General features: G+C 54.1%; 3 protein-coding genes across 11 annotated transcripts in view; 1 reads left to right on the top strand and 2 right to left on the bottom strand.

Moving 5' to 3' along the window:
• Positions 1–239, bottom strand: part of SMARCD2 (SWI/SNF related, matrix associated, actin dependent regulator of chromatin, subfamily d, member 2) — a 36,903-nt gene extending 36,664 nt beyond the window's left edge. The window contains exon 1 of the mRNA XM_034755688.1: positions 89–239. Within this exon, the coding sequence (XP_034611579.1) occupies positions 89–163 (75 nt within the window). The 5' untranslated portion in view covers positions 164–239. The remainder of the gene's footprint in view (positions 1–88) is intronic.
• The window catches only part of LOC117869139 (alpha-2-macroglobulin-like protein 1), a 777,004-nt gene that overhangs the window by 580,102 nt on the left and 175,274 nt on the right, over positions 1–21,628 (top strand). The window lies entirely within an intron of this gene.
• The window catches only part of LOC117869140 (alpha-2-macroglobulin-like protein 1), a 582,774-nt gene that overhangs the window by 543,965 nt on the left and 17,181 nt on the right, over positions 1–21,628 (bottom strand). The window lies entirely within an intron of this gene.

Genomic DNA, 21,628 nt, shown 5'->3' with positions numbered 1-21,628 from the left:
TCCCCCCAGTGACCCCCCCCACACCCCAGCCCCCCCAAACCACACCCCCCGCGCCCTCCTCCGCCCCCATCCCGCCCGGAGCCCTCACCTGGTACTGGACGACGGCGGGCCCCATGGGCCGGTATCCGGCGGCCCCAGCTCCGGCCGGGCTCGCGCCCCGCATGAGGCCGGGCCCCGGGGCGGCAGGGGGCGGCGCGGCCCCGGGGGCGGGGGTCAGGGGGCTGAGCGGGAACGCGCCGCGGCCGGACATCGGCTCCCGCGGCCCCGCGGCCCGGCTGTTTACTAGGAAGCGGCGGCGGCTCCCAGGGCGAGTCACCGCGCGGCACCCAGCAGTGCCCGCCCTCTCCCAGAGCCCCGCCCCCGGGCCCGGGGCCCCGCCCCCAACCCTAGCCCCGCCTCCCGGGCGCTGAGCCCCGCCCCCACACCGAACCCTGCCTCTTCCCGGGCTCTGAGCCCCTCCCCCAGCCCGAGCCCCGCCTCCCAGGCCCTGGGCCCCGCCTCCAGCAATAGCCCCGCCCCCCGCCCCTGGGCCCGCCCCCAGCCCAACCCCGCCTCCCGGGCCCTGAGCCCAGCCCCCACACGGAACCCTGCCTCCTCCTGGGCCCTGAGCCCCGCCTCCTTCCCTGGGCCCCGCCCCCAGCTCGAGCTCCGCCTCCTGTTCTCTCTGGGTACCGCCTCTGAGCTTCAAGCCCCGCCCCCGGCCCTTGAGCCCTAGGAGAGGGAGTCGCCTGCTGTCCAAGGGTGTGCGCTGGGCGCTGTAGCAGCCGCTGGGTGGGCAGGGGCCGCCCTGGGCTTGGTGCAGGACCTGGCCCGCAGCAGGAGGGCGGGGCTCAGATTGTGGGAGCGAGGGCCAGTCTTCGCTAGGATGATTGGCTGCTTTACCTGTAATTAAACAACGTGTGTGTGTGTGTGTGTGTGTGTGCCTGTACCTACGCACACCCTAACACCCATGTGTGTTCGCCTGTACCCCACCCACCTCAATATGCACTCGTCTATGTCTGTACCCCCACACTCTCCATCACCCACGTGTGTGCGCCTGTACCTATGTACATCCGACAGGCATGCATGTGCGCCTGTACCTACACACACACCCTGACATCTGCATGTCTATGCCTGTACCTACACACACCCAAAAAGCACACGTGTGCACCTGTACTTACACACACTCTGATATCTGTGCATGTACACCCATACCTATAAAAAGCAACAGAGGGTCCTGTGGCACCTTTGAGACTAACAGAAGTACTGGGAGCATAAACTTTCGTGGGTAAGAACCTCACTTCTTCAGATGCAAGTAATTACTGAAGAAGTGAGGTTCTTACCCACGAAAGCTTATGCTCCCAGTACTTCTGTTAGTCTCAAAGGTGCCACAGGACCCTCTGTTGCTTTTTACAGATTCAGACTAACACGGCTACCCCCCTGATACTTGACCCATACCTATGCACATCTCAACATGTAGGCATGTGTGCCTGTACCTACACACAACCCATCAGTGCATGTTTGCCTGTACCTACACACCCTGACATGCACGCATGTATGCCTATAACCCCATACCCGCCAACACCCATACATGTATGCCTGTACCTACGCATACCCCAACAACCCCATGTGTGCACCTATAGCTACGCACACCCAACACCTGTGCATCTGCACCTATACCCATATACACACCATGACATGCACATATGTACATCTGTACCTCCATACATAGTGAGGCTTCTGATACTGTTTCACATGAAGAAGAACAGGAGTACTTGTGGCACCTTAGAGACTAACAAATTTATTAGAGCATAAGCTTTNCTTATGCTCTAATAAATTTGTTAGTCTCTAAGGTGCCACAAGTACTCCTGTTCTTCTTTTTGCGGATACAGACTAACACGGCTGTTACTCTGAAACTTGTTTCACATGACTTTCTCATCAACAAATTAGGGAAATACAACCTAGATGGAGCTACTATAAGGTGGGTGCACAACTGGTGGGAAAATCGTTCCAGGAGAGTAGTTATCAATGGTTCATAGTCATGCTGGAAGGGCATAACGAGTGGGGTCCCACAGGGATCGCTTCTGGGTCCGGTTCTGTTCAATATCTTCATCAATGATTTAGATAATGGCATAGAGAGTACACTTATAAAGTTTCCAGATGATACCAAGCTGGGAGGGGTTGCAAGTGCTTTGGAGGACAGGATTATAATTCAAAATGATCTGGACAAACTGGAGAAATAGTCTGAAGTAAATATGATGAAATTCACTAAGGACAAATGCAAAGTACTCCACTTAGGAAGGAACAATCAGTTGCACACACACAAAATGGGAAATGACTGCCTGAAGGAGTACAGCGGAAAGGGATCTGGGGGGTCATAGTGGACCACAAGCTAAATATGAGTCAATAGTGTAACGCTGTTCCAAAAAAAGTGAACATCATTCTGGGATGTACCAGCAGGAGAGTTGTAAGTTAGACACAAGAAGTAATTCTTCCACTCTACTCCACGCTGATTAGGCCTCAACTGGAGTATTGTGTCCAGTTCTGGGCGCCACATTTCAGGAAAGATGTGGACAAATTAGAGAAAGTCCAAAGAAGAGCAACAAAAATGATTAAAGGTCTAGAAAACATGAGCTATGAGGGAAGATTGGAAAAATTGGGTTTGTTTAGTCTGGAAAATGGGACATGATAACAGTTTTCAAGTACATAAAAGGTAATTACAAGGAGGAGGGAGAAAAATTGTTCTTAACCTCTGAGGATAGGACAAGAAGCAATGGGCTTAAATTGCAGCAAGGGAGGTTTAGGTTGGACATTAGGAAAAACTTCCTAACTGTCAGGGTGGTTAAGCATTGGAATAAATTGCCTAGGGAGGTGGTGGAATCTCCATCATTGGGGATTTTTAAGAGCGGGTTAGACAAACACCTGTCAGGGATGGTCTAGTTAATACTTAGTCCTGCCATGAGTGCAGGGGACTGGACTAGATGACCTCTCGAGGTCCCTGCCAGTTCTGTGATTCTATGATTCTATATACTCATGTACCTACGCCCATCCTGAAACCCATGTGTGCATGCTTGTACCTACAAGCGTCCCAACATCCAGGTGCGTCCCACTGCACCCCCACACGCCCCAACATCCACGCATGTGTGCCTGTACCAACACACATACATGTACACCTGTACCCCCCACACATCCTGACACGCATCTATGCCTGTACCCCCCACATGTGGACACCCACCCATGTACACCTGTACACTCGCACCAACACCCATGCGTGCACACCTGTACTCCCCCACATACCCTGACACCCATGTGCACACACCCCAACACTCATGTACACACACTCATACCCATGTGCATACACCCATTCCCATGCACACACTCCAATGCATATGCGCACACACTCCTACCCATCCATACACACCCTGACACCCACACACACGTAGCTATGTGCACACCCCAACACTGACACATGCACACCCCATCCAGACACACACCCCGCCACCCCCAACATCCCCACATGCGCAACTGTACCCATGCACACACCCCATGCACACCTGCACCTATACACATATGTTCTGACACACACATGTACCCCCACCACACCCTGTACACATTCCCCCATATGAACACACACCCAACCTCCCCTACACCCTCCACGTATGTACCAACACACACACGTGCCTCCCCCCATGCACATCTGCATGCGTGCGCACATATACACAGTATAACAGTCCTTATAGCAGTGCTGTTTAATCTGGTTCAGGAAGCTAAATAAGCTATGTTAATATAAGTTGCTTTTCTATGGGCACAACTACATCTGACTAAGGCTTGGATCCATATAACTATACCGGTTAAAAAAGTCCCACTCCTCCCTGCCTTGGTTACACCAGAGTAACTGTTCTGGTGCAGACCAGGCCTCAGGGACTCCTGGTCCTATTCCATTAACTTCAGAGACGTACACCGGGGATGAACATGGGGTTCATTTTACCCAGCTTGTTTCTCTTCTGGAGCTAGGTGGATCCGTGAAGCTGTAACCTCAGGGATGTGTAACTATCATGGAGTGATGCTGGTCTCTACAATATAGCAACCCAGCTGTCCTCTACCCTGTTCTGCCACCATGTGGCCATTCTACTTCCCTTCATTCATTTTAAGCTCGCTGTCCCCCCACCCCACCTCTGTTACTAGACTCCGATTCCCTCAGTCCGATCAGACGGTTTGTTGCTCCTTGGGTGCTGGGCTTGTTTCACTAAATCCAGGGAGCTGGACAAACTTTGGAGTGAGGCTTGGAGCAGGTCACACAGATCTTCACACTAGTGACAGAGGAAAGCAGGAATCGGCGTATCGGATCAAACCAACCGTCCCACTAGTTCAGTTTCCGGCTAGTGCCACATACTTCAGAGCAAGGTGTCATGGTTCAGGAAAACCACGGCTGTATTTCCCCTCAGTGGTCCAGCAAGGCCCCCTCTTACAGGCTTCTGGCTTCTCTTGGGTGAAGACACGTGTCTCTCTCCCTTCTGACCAGGGTATTTCCAGGCTGAACAAGTCCCTGCCTTCACTGTGTTATTCCCAGCAAAAGACAGACTGTCCTGTGTCCTCTCTATCCCAAAGACAGCCAATCAACTCCCAGGAAATGGAAGCAACCCCGGCTTGTTCAAGTACAGCAGCTCTGCATTTAACCCTTCCATTTCATTCTCACTGCTGAGCTGCAAACACAGGGAATGTTCTGCACATGGGTGGTGGCGCAGCCGCCGGTTGAGGGTTCGGTGGGGGACATTTTTGGTTATTATTATGCCCCATGCAGGTTCCGGGGTGGCCAAGGAGGCGGTATCTGCTATTCAGCTTTCTGGGTTCACCAGTAATCTCCCTGAACCCAGGAAGCTGAGTGACACATATCACCTTCTCAGCCACCCCGGAACCTGCATGGCTCATATTAAAAGCGCAGGTTCTTCTTCTGGAAGAGAGACAAAACAAGAGCTTTTCCCGCAGGGCGGCTTGGGGTCTGGGGAGGTGCAGCTGGGGGAGGGGAGGGGCTCCAGCTGGCCTGGGGCTCCTCTTGCCATAGGAGGGGTGGAGGCTCAGGGCTCCAGCTGGCCCAGGGCTCCTCTGGCGGGGGGGGGGGGGGCTCAGGACTGGGGTCGCGGGGGGGGCAAGGAGTCTCAGGGCTCTGGCTGCGGGAGTGGTAGGTAGGGTTACCATACGTCCGGATTTTCCCAGACATGTCCGGCTTTTTGGGCTCCAAATCCCCGTCCAGGGGGAAATCCCAAAAAGCCGGACATGTCCGGGAAAATCGGACATGCGGTGCCGGGCCGGCGGAGCGGGGCCTGGCCGGGCCGGGGGCTCGGCCGGCGGTGCCGGGCCGGGCCGGGGGCTCGGNTGGGCCGGGCCGGGGGCTCAGGGGACGGGCTGGGGACCTGCGGTGCCAGGGGTGGGCCGCGCCTCCACCCCCCCTTACCTGCTTCAGGCTTCCCGCGACTCAAATGTTCGCGGGAAGCAGGGGAGGGGGCGGAGACTTTGGGGAGGGGGCGGAGTTGGGGCGGGGCTGGGGCCCCGTGGAGTGTCCTCCTTTCGGAGGCACTAAATATGGTAACCCTAGTGGTAGGGGGCTCGGGGCTCTGGTTGTGGCAGGGGGGGAGGAAGGGGCGGAGCCAGAGACTAGCCTCCCCAAAAGGGGGTCCCACCCGCCACCAAGAGTTCTGTATTTGCAAGGGCCACCGACCAAGTGCCCTGCTGACTGGGCGCAGGGGGGGACACAGACAGATTTTGGTGAAGAGCTGGGGTGAGGCACAGCAAACTGTTCAACTTGAACAAGAGTTCCAGGAATGACCCAGCATACCAGCTAACCGCGAAGAAGCTGGCAGCATTGGGGATGCACCAGACAGGTGACCGGTGCAGGGAGAGGATTAGGTGGCTCAGGCATGACTCCCAGAAAGCCAGGGATGACAACTGCACCTCTGGGAACTCACCGTCATCCTGCTCTGAGGAGTTTGACTGGGGGCGGCGACAGAGCTGAAAACAGGGGAGGTTGAGTGGAGCAATGTGGGAGGAGAAGGGAGGCAAGCCCCTGGTGCTTAGGGGCAGTGAGTGAGTTCTTGAAGGTGTTTGCTCGCTCGCTGGTTTGTTTTCAGTTTGCAAAGTCTGGAAGGGCGCAGTGTGTTGTGAGAGATGCACACCTGAACCTTGACTGGATGCAGGCCTATAAAGGCAGCCAACATAGGCGGCGTGTAACCTGCCCATTCGGGGAGGCTAGCCCCTGGCCCTGCCCCTTCTGCCTGAGGCCACGCCCCTCCCCTGCCAGAGCCCCGAGCCCCCCACTGCGGTCGGAGGAGTCCCAGCCTACCGACCGGCCCAGGCCGCCAGTCGCCCCGCCCCAGCCCTGGGCCGTCCCGCCCGAGTGCCCCCAACCCCAGGCCACCCCGCTCAATCGCCACCCATCCCAAAGCACTGGGCGGCCTGAGCGCCGGAGACCGGGCGGAACTAGCCCTGGAGAGCGGGGCAGCCCCAGCCCTGGCCGGCCCGAGCACCAGCTCCAGCCACCCTGAGTCCTGGGCCGTCAGCCGGCCTGCCCTAGCCCCAGCCCCAGTCCCAACACCCGCATGCTTCTGGGAAGAGGAGCAGCCTGGGCTGGGGCCATGCGGGAAGAGCTGGAGATGGAGCATGAGTGGGACCATTGCCTGGCTGTTTGGGAAGGCTTAGCCTTCCCTGGCCTACAGTACCTGCTGTCCATGGGCCAACCAGCCAGGCAGTGGCACAGGGTTGAAATGGGCTGAAAACTGGGTGGGACTTTGTAAGGGGAGGGTGTGTATGGTGGTTTGTTTGTTTGCTTGCTTCCTTCTTGACGGGAAGACTATGACACTTTGATAGTGACCCATAGAATGGAAGAGACAAGATGACTGGATGTGCATGCTGTGGGATGTACATTATCCTGGAGCGGGTATGAAGTGCCGCCTGATAGAGCTGATGGAAGAAAAGAGACACAGCTAGAAACTATGGTTGAGTTTTGAAGGGGGTTTGAGCAGATGATGGAGGGAAGGAGAGAGGAGGCTGAAGGGAAATCTCAAGATTGGCAGATGCAAGCTGGACCAGAGAACTGTGAGGGGAGACTGCTGGGTGAAGAAAGTGGCCAGGGGAGGCATGTGACTACAAGAACAAGGCAGAGGAAAGACCGGCTAGAGAAGGAGAAATAGAGCTGAGGAACAGGTTGGCTGTGTTGGAAGATGAAGGGATATGGCAAGCAGTAACAGAAGGTGGGAAGTCAAGGAAGAAGAGAAGAGCAGCTACCTGTACAAGAAAAGGGGAAGACCCAATGGAGATGGCTGGAGTTTGGAGCCCCAGGAGGATACAGGATGACCCGCAGAAGATTGCAAGAGAGAACAGAAGATAAGAGCACTTGCAGCCAGAACAGAAGGGGGAAGGCTGGAGAACTGCACCAACTATATGACTGAGAACTCCCGACTAAGAAGAACAGACAGGCCTGTCACCAGAGCTGATCTGGAGCACAGAGGGATGTGCTGTCTGCTGGGGGATAAGATATGGGATGTGGACCTGAGCCTGAAGAGGATCCTAATGGGAATGGTGTTGCGGAGTGTGGGGGAGTCAGGGCCCTGCACCCCTCTTCCTGAGATTCACTGCGACTCTCAACCAGCCAGTAAAGCAGAAGGTTTATTTAAGGACAGGAACACAGTCTCAAGCAGAGCGTGTAGGTACGACCAGACCCCCTCAATTAGGTCCTTCTGGGAGGTTCAGGGAGCTTAGACCCCAGCTTGGGGTTCCCTGCGTTGCACCACCCAGCCCAAAACTGAAACTAAACCAAAACTCCTCCTGCTGCTCCTCTCTTCCCCCTCCCCCCAGCTCCTCCTCTCCTTTGTTCAGTCTCCCGGGCAGAAGGTGTTAATTCTCCCCACCCCCATTCCTGGCTCAGGTTACAGCTCAGGTAGCTTCCTTCAAGGGAAGTCCCACATCCCCACTGCAACCCCCCTGCAACATTCCCAGGTCAAATCTGCCCTGCTCCCTGCTCCGTCACAAATGGGTTAAAAGAATTTTAAACTAGGAACTTGGGGGAGACAATTTGGAAATGCTCATGTAACCTCCACGCCTGATTCGAATACTGAGTGGGAGGGAAATCAAGTAAAAGAAAATCACAGCAATGGAGAAAGGAACAACAGAGGGCATGAGAATGGACATGAAGAGGAAAGTTAGTCCCAATACCAATGACTGTAACAGTCAGGGAGGCAATACTGGCAGTAAAATGACCATACCTAATTGGGTGAGGAATCTGGGTGAAACCAAGCAGAAGCAACAATGCCAGGAGCCTGGGTAACACAACGGAGGAACTAGAATTACTGATGCAGGAAGTGAAACCAGATATTATCAGGCTCATGGAAACATGGTGGAATAGTAGTCATAACTGGAATATGGGGATTGAAGGGTATGTCCTGTTCAGGAAAGACAGAAATAAAGGTAAGGACAGAGGAGTAGCATGGTATATTAATGATGTGGTAGAGCGTAAACAAGTTAGAAGTGATGAAATGGATAAAACCGAATCTGTTTGTGTCAATCACTTTGGGGAAGAAAGGTAACAAAGGCTCCACTGGGACAGTGCTTAGGGTCTGCTACAGACCCCACGGATCTGCTTGTGATATGGATAGAGACCTCTTTAATATTTTTAATGAAAAACAGGAGTACTTGTGGCACCTTAGAGACTAACAAATTTATTAGAGCATAAGCTTTCGTGGACTACAGCCCACTTCTTCGGATGCATATAGAATGGAACANCAGACTAACACGGCTGTTACTCTGAAACCATTTTTAATGAAATGAATACTACTAGGGATTGTGTGATATGGGAGATGTTAATTTCCCAGGTTTAGATCAGAGGACAAGTGCTACTAATAATGGTAGGGCCCAGATATTCCTGGATGTGATAGCTGACAGATTTCTTCACCGAATAGTCACTGAACAAACATGGGGGGATGCCATTTTAGATTTAGTATTAGTAACTAGCAGGGACCTCATAGAAGAGCTGGTTGTAGAGGACAACTTTGGTTCAAGTGACCATGAATTAATTCACTTCAAACTAAATGGAAGGATAAACAAAAATAGGACTGTAAGTAGGGGCCTTGATTTCAAAAGAACAACCTTGAAAAATGTAAGGGAATGAGTTGGGGAAGTGGGCTGGACTGAAGAACTCCAGGATCTGAATGTGCAGGAGGAATGACTTTAAGTCAAAGTTGCAGAAACTATTTGGAGCCTGCACCCCAAGAAAGGGGAAAAAACTTGTTGGGAAAGGTTGCAGATCAAACTGGATGAACAAGCATCTCAACCAGGTTATTAGGAGAAAGCAGAACACCTACAAGGAATGGAAGGAGGAGAAGTTACACAGCCTGTGCAGTGATTGTAGTTCTTTGAGATGTGTGTCCCTACAGGTGCTCCACTTCACGAGGTTCTAGAGAGCAGTGCCTGTTCAACCAGCACATGCACCCCACCTCATGCACTGCCCCCAGCCCCAGGCCGGCTATATGGAGCTGTGCAGGTGAGCTGTCCTCTCTACCGCTAAGCTCCCTAGCAGAGAACTTTGAAGTAGGGGGAAGGAGGTCAGGTAGTGGAGTATCTGTAGGGACACATATCTTGAAGAACTACAGTTACTGCACTGGGTGAGTGGTCTCTCCTTCAAGTAGTGCCCCTATGGGTCAGTGGTTCTCAACTTATATACCATTGTGGGCCGCATATGCAGCTCTCTGTGTGTTATGTGGGCCTCATTCACACAATATTTATTCTATCTGTATGGCCCTTAGGATGTCACATGGGCCACGGCTGTGTGCTGATTGGGCCACAAGCGGCCCGCGGGCCGGGGTTGAGAACCACTGCTCTGAGTGCTCCACTAAGCAGTACCCTCTAAGGGGGGTGGGGTCTTCAAAGTTGAGTCCAAAACTGAAGACTGAAAAGTAGAGCCAAACACAGCATCAGAAGCTGAGTCATAAATTATTGCATAATGTTCCGAAAAGGTATGTGGGGTGTGGGGGGGGTCTACATTGCAGGTCTACATATTTCAGCAATGGGAATGTTCTTAAGAGAGGCTACTGAAGTAGAGAGAGATCTCGCTGAATAAGTGAATACTCTAGAAGGAGGTTGGAGATCAGGTGACTGATAACAAAAAGTAATGCAGTCAGAGATCCATCTAGAGAGTCTTTGCTTGGGAATTGGAGATCCCTTAGATCTGTCCACAACCGACATGAACAATCTGGGAGATTTTCTAATGGCTTAGTCCTGTCCAAGGAAAAGGCTAATGCCCTTTTGACATCAAGGGTATGGAATACATCCTCCTCATTCAGGTGTGGTTTAGGAAAGAAAACTGGAAGATGAGTAGACTGGTTAATGTGGAAATCTGAGGACATCTTCAGTAAGAATTTGGGATGTGGATGCAATGTGACCTTGTCCTTAAAAAATACTGTGAAGGGGGTGGAGGGTATGCCATCAGATCCCTTATCTACCCAACTCTTTGAGCAGAAATGCCATTTTCATCGATAAGTCAAGAAGGGAACTGGCACAAAGGGAGCTAAGCACTAAGTTGAGGCCCCAAACTGGGGTAGGATATTTGACTCGTGGTGTGATTATATCTCATCATGAACGCCTGATAGCTGGTGATTCTAAACGGCAGTGTTGCAGACAAATATGATGTGCACTAATTAAATCAAGACATTTCCTTTCTTTATAAACTTGGTGGTGCTGGAATGCTGCCCCTGGATCCCAGTACGGCCAATCAGGGGGCCTGTACGGCATAGGTGGGAGCACCCAAGAGTGCCGGAGGTACAAGATGCCATAGGTAGGAGCACTCTTGGGTGCCCCCACCACTAGAATGGAACTTGAATGTTTCTTTCATTAATATGTTCTGTCTCCCTAGAATTCTCCAGAAAAATATTCCTCTGATAGCAAAGAGGAGAGCCCTGAACTGAAATGTGGGAGACTGATGAGAAATCCCCATCATCATCATCACCGTCCATGTCACTTTGTAGAGGTGGCGCACTGGTAGAAGAATGTGGTGATTCCATTGGTGAATGTCCAAGACCTGGGTACCGAAATGGATCAGTACCAAACAAAGGCAAGTCAGGCATCTCTGCTGCCGGAAGGCCCTGTGGAAAGCTAAACTCCTGCAGTACCGACGTGGTGGCAGTACTGAGGAGGTAGCCTGAGCAGCGGTGATTGTGACAGAAGGAGCAGACAATATCGTAGGCTTTATGCATTCCCAGGAATGTTCACTAGCTGTTACCCTGGTCTTCGGCGGTACCAAAAGGTTAGGTACCGAGGGCCTGGCTGATTCTACCAGTACCGACTTAGAAGAAGCAGACTTCTCCTTTGTCGCCCTTATCCCCCGATGGAGACAAACAAAGACCTTCCTGAGCTGGAACCCTTAGAATCGTTGGGTTTCCTGGGGTTCATAGCACCTGAGGAAGCTACAGCCTTGTGGGAACCAAGTCAGGAACTGGCAGGCGCTGAAGTAGTTGTCTCACTCAGCCACCAGGGTTTCTCTGAGGTAGATTCCCTATCTGGGGAACCCGAGCTTCATTTCCTAAAGCCTTTTTGAGAGGATCCTTGAGTCTTCCTCATAGAAGCTCTAGGAGAGTGTTGTGCTGAAATGGTTGAAGCGGCTGACTTGCTCTGAGATTGGTGTACATGGGGGGCAGACGGTCCCCTGGCCTGGGTCAGAAGCCAGACGGAGGGAGCTCTCCATCATTAGGTCGCACAGTTTAATCTCCTGGTTCTTTCTGGCTCTGGATTTTAAGGCCAGGCGAAAATTACACTTTTTGTGGCTGTGTGACTCCCCGAGGCAACGAACATACTGGGGATGCCCTCGCTCACTGGGATAACCTCCCCGCACAAAAGGCAATGTTTAAAAATGGGAGAGCTGGGCATAACCTCCCCGCACAAAAGGCAATGTTTAAAAATGGGAGAGCTGGGAAATCTAAATTTCCTCCCAGGGAAAAACTGAAAGGACAACAGTCCTTACAACAATTTTTTTAAAAACGAAACTACTACAACTAACTAAGCTAAATACAACTATGAGGAAAAACCTGCAGTTGAGGTAAGCTCAACTCGGACTTTGCTGGTGAAGAGAGGAATGGAGAGCCTACTTTATGAGAGGAGACTTGAGCTTGGCTTGTTTAACCTAATCAATCGAAGGCTGAGGGGAGATCTGATTGGTCTCTATAAATTCATCAGAGGGTTAACCACTGGGGAGGGAGAGGAGTTAAGTTAAAGGGCAATGTTGGCACAAAACAAATGGATGTCAACTGGTCATCAAGAAGTTTAGGCTTGACGTTAGACGATGGTTTCTAACCATCAGAGAAGTGAAGTTCTGGAGCAGCCTTCCAAGGAGAGTAATGGGGGCAAAAAACCTAACTTGGTTAAAGATTGAGCTTGATAAGTTTAAGGAGGTTGCCTGCAATGGCCTATAGCCCATCTGTGACTGCTGTTAGCAAATGTTTCCAACAACCAGCGATGGGGCACTGGATGGGGAGGGCTCAGTGTAACTACAGTAAATTCTTTCCCACCTGTCTGGCTAGTGGGTCTCGACCATATGCTCGGCGTCTAATTGATGGCTATATTTGAGATTGGGAAGGAATTTTCCCTCAGGTCAGACTGGCAGAGGCCCTGGGGAGATTTCACCTTCCTTTGCAGTGTGGGACACTTAGTGGTTTGAAGCAGAGTAAATGGTGGATTCTCTGTAACTTAAATCAAGATTTGAGGACTTAGGTAACTCAGCCAAAGGTGGATGGGTGAGGTTCTGGGGCCTGCTGTGTGCAGGAGGACAGAGTAGATTAAGGGGTCTCAAACATCATTGCATTGTGACCCCCTTCTGACAAGAAAAATTACTACATGACTCCAGGAGGGGGGACTGAGGCCTGAGCCCTACCGCCCAGGGTGGGGGGCCAAAGCAGAAGCCCAAGGGCTTTAGCCCCAAGCAGGGGGCCTATAACTTTAGCCCCACCCTTAGCCCCACCACCTTCGGCCCCAGGTGGTGGGGCTCGGGCTTCAGCCCCTGGCCCCAGCAAGTCTAATGCCAGCCCTGGCAACCCCATTAAAATGGAATCACGACCCATTTTGGGGTCCCAACCCACAGCTGGAGACCGCTGGACAAGATGATCAGCATGGTCCCTTTTGGCCTCAGTCTCTCAGTGCTGGGTACCACACCGAGCATGAAACTGTCAGTGGTGACAGCTGGAGACCTGCTGACCCCAGAATCAGCATCGGAGGCAGCAGTGGCTAGATCAGGCCACTGACATGACTCTGGCGATGACACCAGTCCCCGAGGAGGCTTTGGGGCTGTACTCAGAGGAGCGCACAGGACCAGCCTGCAGGACCAGCGGCAGAAATGGGAGAGGTAGAACTCGCCCCGGCGCCGGGTAAGTTTCTGGCTCCATGTTTGTAGCTACTAATACAGGAATGGGAGGGATTTCCGGTTTATGTGCCAATGCAAAAGTAACGACAAGAGTAGGCTAGCAGCGTGTATCTGCTAATGGCGGTTTGTACGCCAGCACCTTGGTGCCCTTCCGTCCCACCTGGAATTCAACATGGCAACGGGGAAGCAAACAGCGAAACAAACTTTTCAGCTTTAAGTTTTACTAGGAACTCGCTCACTCTTGCCAAAATGTGCTGGGATGTTAAAAAGAAGAACCTTATAGTGTCTTCCTGCGACTCCGGTGTAACCATACACCTAGAAACAATGACATGACTGCGGGGAGAGGGAGTCCATTGAAGTTACATGGGTGACGAAATCATGTGTCCGAAATATGGCTGGGGGTTTGTAGGCAGCCCAGAAGTGTGCCGGAGTAGGGATGTGATGGCCTGCGACAGCGTATAAGGGGCAGAGTGGGGATGGGGCCTTGGGCAAAAGAGGTGGGGCAGGCGGCTAGGCTCCCCAAATGGGGTGGGGGTGCACACACCACCCATGCCTTTGCACCGTCTCTCACTCTCAACTTCAGAATCACTCTCTTCTGGCTCCTTTCCATCAACTAGGCGACTGCTTCCTCTAAGCTCAGACGCCTTCCCTCTGTCCCCCTGTGGCTACCTCCCCATCTACTCCCCTGTCCCGGGGTAGCTGGCTCTTCAAATGAAGCCGGTCCAGCTCCCCTTGCAAGAACAGGGGCTCCCAATGTGGCCAATCAAAAAAGCGGGGCAGCACCTGGGGCTAAGGACAGCCAGGCTGGCAGCAAGGACAGGGGATGCTCATGGAGCAGGAGGCAGTGGGAACGTGCTGGGGGAAACGCCCTGGGAGGTGATGCTCTGTCAGAGGAGCACAGAAGAATCCTGCCAAAGGCCCTGAAGCAGGAGGGACTGAGAGGCAAAGGAGGAAATCCCTGAGCGCGGGCTCAGGATTTGTTTTGTTGGTTTTGCTCATGTTTGGGAAATAAAACGGCCTGAAAAAAGATGCTGGGTGTGGCAGCGGCTCCTCCATGGGCTGGGGACAAGCCAGGACCTTATATCCCCTTTGCCTCCAAACTCCTGGACTCCACCCCCTTGCCTTCCTCCCCTGGCTGGGGGACAGGTTTGCTAAAGAGCTCAGCACCCAACCTGCACCTGGCATGCTGACCGCCGAGAAATCCGGCCCCGTGTTGGGATGTTGGCCTGGAAATTCTGGCCTTACTCTCTCCTGGATCCTCCTCGCTTCTGGATCCTCTCAGCAAAGGTGAACTAGCATAAACCACAGCGTTCGAAAGCCCCTCTGTGGGGCTAGCGACAAACGGAGCGACCACTTCCGTAGCGTGACATACAATCGGGGATGGGACTGCAAGGGCTGCTCTTTGGGACCAGGCTACTGAGGCTGAGAACTACTAACTCGCTGCATGGGTGAAAGGAAAAGGGATGCAAAAGCTACTGCGGGGGGGGGGGGGGGGGCAAAGGAGGGGGCGGTCACCAGGTGCTGACACAAAAGACGGTGAGCCAGGCAGGGGCCGTGGGTGCTCTGTCCATTCCAATCTGGGCTAGCAGTGCAGTTAGGGAGCAGGCCAGCAGTTGGTCCTAGGTGGGCTGGTCCCTGACACTGACTCAGCGGGGGGAGCTGTCTGCAGGGGGGAGGCGCTGTCAGCAGGGGCAGCGGGGGAACGGACCCTGCCCAAAGTGTCCGTTCATTTTTGCGCTAATCTCCCTCCGTCCCCCTCATTTCTGTGGTGACTTGTCACAGGAGCAGGTGGGATGTTTCCAGAGTGAGCGGGGAGGCGTTGGCCGAAGAAGGCGCTAAGAGTCCGTGTCTCGACCGCGGGGCTGCAGCCTCTTTCCAGCCCAGGGCCAGGGGGTAGGGCAGAGGGTCCCGGAAGCAGCAGCTGAGACGAGGCCTGTCCGTGCCCCCCAGATCCTGGGGTGTCTGGCTGCCGGCGCAGCGCTCTTGGGAGGGGAGAGGGTTGCCCGGCATGGGTGGGGGCTTCAGTGGGAATTTTCCATCGTGTCGGCATCAGGGGCTTTAAACAAACACAAACATCCCTTGAGACAGGATCAAAATCACCCCCCCACACCCAGCAGACACCTGTGGACATGGCCCCCCAGAACTCTCCCAACCCCACAAAGATTCTCCCCTCAGAGTCACCCCCCACCCTCAAGACAGATTCCCTTGTGCCCCACAGAGACCCTTCCCCACAGATGTCTCTCCCCCCACACACATGGTCCTGGTGGGTTCCATGCTCCCATCTCCCCCTCCTTTGCCGTCTACAACACACACAGACCTCTCCGGCCCATGGACTCCCCCGACCCATAAAGTTGTGGGCACTGGAGTTATGTGTGGGTGCATCACACCTACCTGAGCCGCAGGGGGCACTATACTCAGCCTCTGTGTGTTCACCTGTAACAGCAAGGGATGTAAGGAATGGAGGAGAGACCCAGTGGGGGCATGAGAACCCCTCCCCCTAATCTCACACAGGCAGAGTCTGTTACCCCAGCCCCAGGGGATCCCTGCTGTAGGTCTGTCCCCTAGAAGGGAGTGGGAGGTTGCCCCCAGCTGTCTGAGTGGGGCTGTGCGCTTTCTCCCATCCCCCGTCTCCAAGTAAGTCAAACGGCCTCCATCACTCGCCCCTCCAGGCACCAGGGAAACAGTCCTGCCACCTCCTGGCCCAGCACACAGGATTCTGGGGGAGTCTAAGGAGCTGCATTGCAGGGGAAATGTGGGGGCCCTGGAGAGGAGGGCCACACCTGCTCTGGTCATTCCTGCTGGGACGGCTCCAGTTACACCAGCCCCATGCACCCCACTAGCCCGACGAGCACATGGCTGCCGTGTCTCGCCAGGTGAGCCGACTCCACAGATCAAACCCGGGAACACGCCCCCAGCAGGTGTCTCCAGTTTGACCCCCACAGGCCCATGGCGGGTCGGCTGCCAGTCTCTGCCCAAGTGCTGGGCCAGGCCCGAGCACAGGGCCGAGATCAGCCATGGTCACGGGTCACACGGAGCAGGGGGGATTGCAATGGCACCACCCTCTACCCAGCCACTGACTGTGCCACAGAGCCCAGGAGAGCGTCTGTAAAGGTGGCGGATCTCGGGCGGGACTCACCCGTCTCATAGTAATCATACAGTCTCACTGGGGCTGCTCTGAGATTCTTCACAGGGAAATCCTGCTCCAGGGAGAAGGTGAAACTCGACGCCTCCTTTGTCAGCTACCGAGAGAGCAACAGAGCGAGCACCTGGGCTGAATGTCTGCACTGGCAGCTCGAACCCCCTCCTCCCCGAGGCTCGGCCTGGCCCAGCCGCTTCCCCCTGCCCCTGAGGCCTGGAGCAGTGAGAAAATGCTCCCCCGAATCCCTGTTCCACCCCCCTGCAAAATGTTACCCCTTTCATTGCACTCAGGGCCCAGCTCCAGCCCCCCCAACCCTGAGCTCCCTGTCGCCCCGTTCACGGCCCTCCCTGGGGTTTGGCTGAGTCTGGTCCCATCTCCTCGTCCTTTATGGAAACGGGTCACTTGGAACCAGGGGAGATATCAGTGACCCCACGCCGGGAGTGTGACACAAAGCCCACAAGAGCAACTGTAATGGGGGTGGAGCGAGGACAGGACACGCCCTTCCCATTCACACCAGGCCCCCAGAGCCCTGAGCTGCCCGCACTCACCTGGTCCAGATAGAGTGTCACCTGGTCGTTCTGCACCTCCAGCCTCTTCACCAAAGACTGCTTCTCCAGCTAGGAGCAGAGGGAGGAAACGGCTGAGCCAGGAATGGAGGGGCTGGAACCGGAGTCACTGCTCTGCTGGGGCTGGGACATGGGGCAAACGCCCCCCGTGGCCCCCGTGGCCAAGGGGCCTGGCTGTCACCCCCCATGTCAGTCACAGCTGAGCACTGGGTGTCTGCTGGGGGAGGGGTGGGAGTCTAGACATGGGCATTGTGTTATAGGGGGAGCTAAGCAGGGTCAGGACCTGCTCAGTGACTGGATGGGAGACCCAGGGCTGCACAGTGCCCCACGGCAGGGGGCAGAGCTCTGCAGGGGGAGCTCGCCCTGGGGGTCAGAGCTGCAATCTGTGCTCTCCTGGGGGTCTGGGCTCTCCCCCATGGATCAGCCCCTGGTTTCATGCTGTGTGACTGGCCCGGCCTGTTCTCCTCCCTAGGAAGCTCACCTGCCGCAGGGACCTCTTGACAGGGGTGTAGCCGGACGGCAGCTTGGCCTCGATGATGGCCATGTTGGAGGCTGGGCGCTCCCCACTGTACCTGCAACAGGAGCCGTGCGCTGAGGTCGGGGTTTGCCCTGGATACAGACCCCAGGGGGATGGATGGGGAGGGGAGGCCTCCTGTCTTCTCGGCCCTGCAGGCGTCTCTAATGCCCTCTGCCTGCTCTGGGCTGGGAGCCACGCTAGCCCCCGGACAGCCCTGAGCTCCCCAGGCAAGGAACTCAGTGCCAGGAGCTCCTTGGGAGCCGACTGTCCATTAGATCAGCCCCGGGACCAACCCTTTAGTCCCTGGCACATTCCAAGGGGCCCCTGCCTCTGCCCCGAGCCCTGTGGGGGGATGGCTCCCCCGGCGATCGATTCCTGCCCCGCCCCGGCCCGGCAGTGGGGTGGCTCTGCCCCGGCCATTTCCCCGCTGCCTGGGGCCTGTCCCTGCCCCCGGACCCGGTGGGGGGCTGGGGCTCATACCGGGCGTGCAGCACGAGGCTGAAGTGGGATCTGGCGCTCTCGGTGCACTCCTTCGGCTCTGTCTCCACCCGCAGGTCAAAGGTCGCGGCGCTCTTTGGGGGCGGCACGTTGTAGCGCAGAGTCAGCTGGGAGACAAGCAAGAGGGTTGGGGCAGAGCCTGCTGCCTCCGCCACAGCAGATCAGAGCCTGGGCCCAGAGCCAGGCGCCGTGGGGCAGGGCAAGGGCACAGCCAGTCACCGCTGGGCCGGCTGGTCCCCAGAGGCTCCTACACTCACCTGCACAAAGACACAGCCCTTGCCGCTGGCCTGCACCGTGTACTGCCCGGGGATCTCTTGCAGGACCGCTCGCTGCAGCACCAGCCGGTTGGCGTTCTCCACGTGGAATTGCTGCCGGGCCCCGGCCTGGGAGCTCACCGTCACCGACACAGCCATGCTCGCGCTGTATGTCAGGGCCGCATATTTGGCCAGGGCCTGCAGGGCCACCACCGTGTCCTGGGGAGGAGAGTCACCGAACTGCTGTCACGCTCTGGGGAGAGGAGCCCGGCTCAGACTCACTGCAGCAGGATCGGGACCCGCCGGGGCGCTGACACCTAGACCCCGGCTCCTAGCCCCTGAGGGCAGGGGGCTCTGCACAAAGGACTCCTTCTCCCAGGAAGGTCCTTGGCTCAGATGTGGAGATGCAGCCCTGGAGGGGCTCCTGGCCCCTGTCACGGAGTGTGAGGGAGACAAGGCCCTGCACCCCAGGCTTCCTGCAATTCACCATGACTCTCAGCCAGCCAGTAAAACAGAAGGTTTATTTAGATGACAGGAACACAGTCCAAGACAGGTCTTGAAGGTAGAGACAACAGGACTCTTCAGTTAGGTCCCTCTTTGGGGGCCCCAGGGAGGCCAGAGTCCCGTTGAGAGGTCAGAGCCCCATCCGGGCTCCCCTCCATTTTCCCAGCCAGCTCCAAACTGAAACTCCCTCCAGCCGTTTCACTCAACCTCCCGCCGGGCTCCTCCCCCAGCCTTTGTCCAGTTTCCCGGGCAGAGGTGTTACCTGGCCTCCAATTCCCCTCCTGGGTTCTGAGGTTACCTGCTCAGGTATCTTCCCTCAAGAACAGTCTCCCATCCCCAATGCAGACCGTCACAGCCAAACTCCCCTGCAACCTTCCCGGGCTAACACTTCCCAGTCAGCATTCAAAGAACACATTAAGAACATTCCCAGTTCATCACAGCCCCTTCCTCCACCAGGGCCCCAGCGCTGGTTTGCCCGAGGGCAGGGGTGTTACCTGCGTCGAGGCGAAGCCCCCATAGGGGTTCTGCTGCTTGCTGAGCCAGCGGACGATCTGGGCGGCGGTCGTCATGTCGGCAGCAGACACGTTGGGAAGGGAGAGATAGGCCAGGAGCACGTAAGCCGTCATCTCCACCTCCGCTGATGGGGCCTGGTTCCCGTAGGGGCTGGGCAGGGCCTTCACCTTCCTCTGCCAGTGCAGCTGTCCCCCTACGAGAGGGGCCGAGGGAAGGGCAGCCCCACGGCTGCAGTTACAACACAGTGGGTCACCTGTTTGCTTTCCAAAGGGGCCCCAGGGGCTTCCCAGGCCAGAGGGACTCCTGCTCCCCACTGAATGCAGCCACCTCTGGGGCAGGACACGGCAACTGATTCACAGCGCACAGGAGGGCTACACAAGTGTGACACGAAACCCCTGGTGGGTCGTCTGCAGGGACTGAACCTTGGATCTCTGAGTTGAAACCCCTGAGACTCTGCTGCCTGAGCTAAAAACCCAGCTCCGGTGGCTCACTGGCTGCAAGTGACCCCGAAACCTATGTGGTGCGATTGTTCGGGGGCAAAGGTGGTGCTACCCAATGGGGTCCCTAAGCAGGAATATCTCTCCCCCCACCAGCCCATTACAAATATTAGCTGCATTATATACACAAACCAAGAAATAGCCCTGTGACATTGCACTCCATATTCTTTATGAAAATCTGCTTATGAGACTAATTTGACGTCACTGAGATACACGTTACGCAAGATGGCTCATGTGAGATATCACTGGAAAGGTTCTGATTTACTCAATGTGATTATCCAATTTGTATGCATGTATCATCTCTGTATCTAAAGTTAGGCATATAAGTGATCTCTCTCCTCTCCTGCCATCCATCTCCATCCTCTGACAAACAAAGGCTAGGGACACCATTCCTTACCCATCTTGGCTAATAGCCATTAATGGACCTAACCACCATGAATTTATCCAGTTCTCTTTTAAATGCTGTTATAGTCCTAGCCTTCAAAACTTCCTCAGGTAAGGAGGTCCACAAGTTGACTGTGCTCTGTGTGAAGAAGAAGTTCCTTGTATTTGTTTTAAACCTGCTGCTTATTAATTTCATTTGGTGACCCCTAGTTCTTGTATTATGCGAATAAGTAAATAACTTTTCCTTATCCACTTTCTCCACATCACTCATGATTTTATATACCTCTATCATATCCCCCCCTAGTCTCCTCTTTTCCAAGCTGAAGAGTCCTAGCCTCTTTAATCTCTCCTCATATGGGACCCATTCCAAACCCTTAATCATTTTAGTTGCCCCTTTCTGAACCTTTTCTAGTGCCAGTATATCTTTTTTTAGATGAGGAGACCACATCTGTATGCAGTATTCGAGATGTGGGCGTACCATCGATTTATATAAGGGCAATAATATATTCTCAGTCTTATTCTCTATCCCCTTTTTAATGATCCCTAGCATCCTGTTTGCTTTTTTGACTGTCTCTGCACACTGCGCAGATATCTTCAGAGAACTATCCACAATGACTCCAAGATCTTTTTCCTGACTTCTTGTAGCTAAATTAGCCCCCATCATATTGTATGTATAGTTGGGGTTATTTTTTCCAATGTGCATTACTTTACATTTATCCACATTAAATTTCATTTGCCATTTTGTTGCCCAATCACTTAGTTTTGTGAGATCTTTTTGAAGTTCATCACAGTCTGCTTTGGTCTTAACTATCTTGAGCAGTTTAGTATCATCATTGCCACCTCACTGTTTACCCCTTTCTCCAGATCATTTATAAATAAGTTGAATAGGATTGGTCCTAGGACTGACCCTTGGGGAACACCACTAGTTACCCCTCTCCATTCTGAGAATTTACCATTAATTCCTACCCTTTGTTCCCGGTCTTTTAACCAGTTCTCAATCCATGAAAGGACCTTCCCTTCTATCCCATGACAACTTAATTTACGTAAGAGCCTTTGGTGAGGGACCTTGTCAAAGGCTTTCTGGAAATCTAAGTACACTATATCCACTGGATCCCCCTTGTCCACATGTTTGTTGACCCCTTCAAAGAATTCTAATAGATTAGTAAGACACAATTTCCCTTTACACAAACCATGTTGACTATTGCTCAACAGTTTATGTTTTACTATGTGTCTGACAATTTTATTCTTAACTATTGTTTCAACTAATTTGCCTGGTACCGACGTTAGACTTACCGGTCTGTAATTGCCGGGATCACCTCTAGAGCCCTTTTTAAATATTGGCGTTACATTAGCTAACTTCCAGTCATTGGGTACAGAAGCCGAT

The sequence above is a fragment of the Trachemys scripta genome, chromosome 23 (genome assembly GCF_013100865.1).
Source record: "Trachemys scripta elegans isolate TJP31775 chromosome 23, CAS_Tse_1.0, whole genome shotgun sequence".
Classification (NCBI taxonomy): Eukaryota; Metazoa; Chordata; order Testudines; family Emydidae; genus Trachemys; species Trachemys scripta.
The sequence above is the reverse complement of the archived record's forward strand: the minus strand, read 5'-3'. Positions and strand labels throughout refer to the sequence as shown.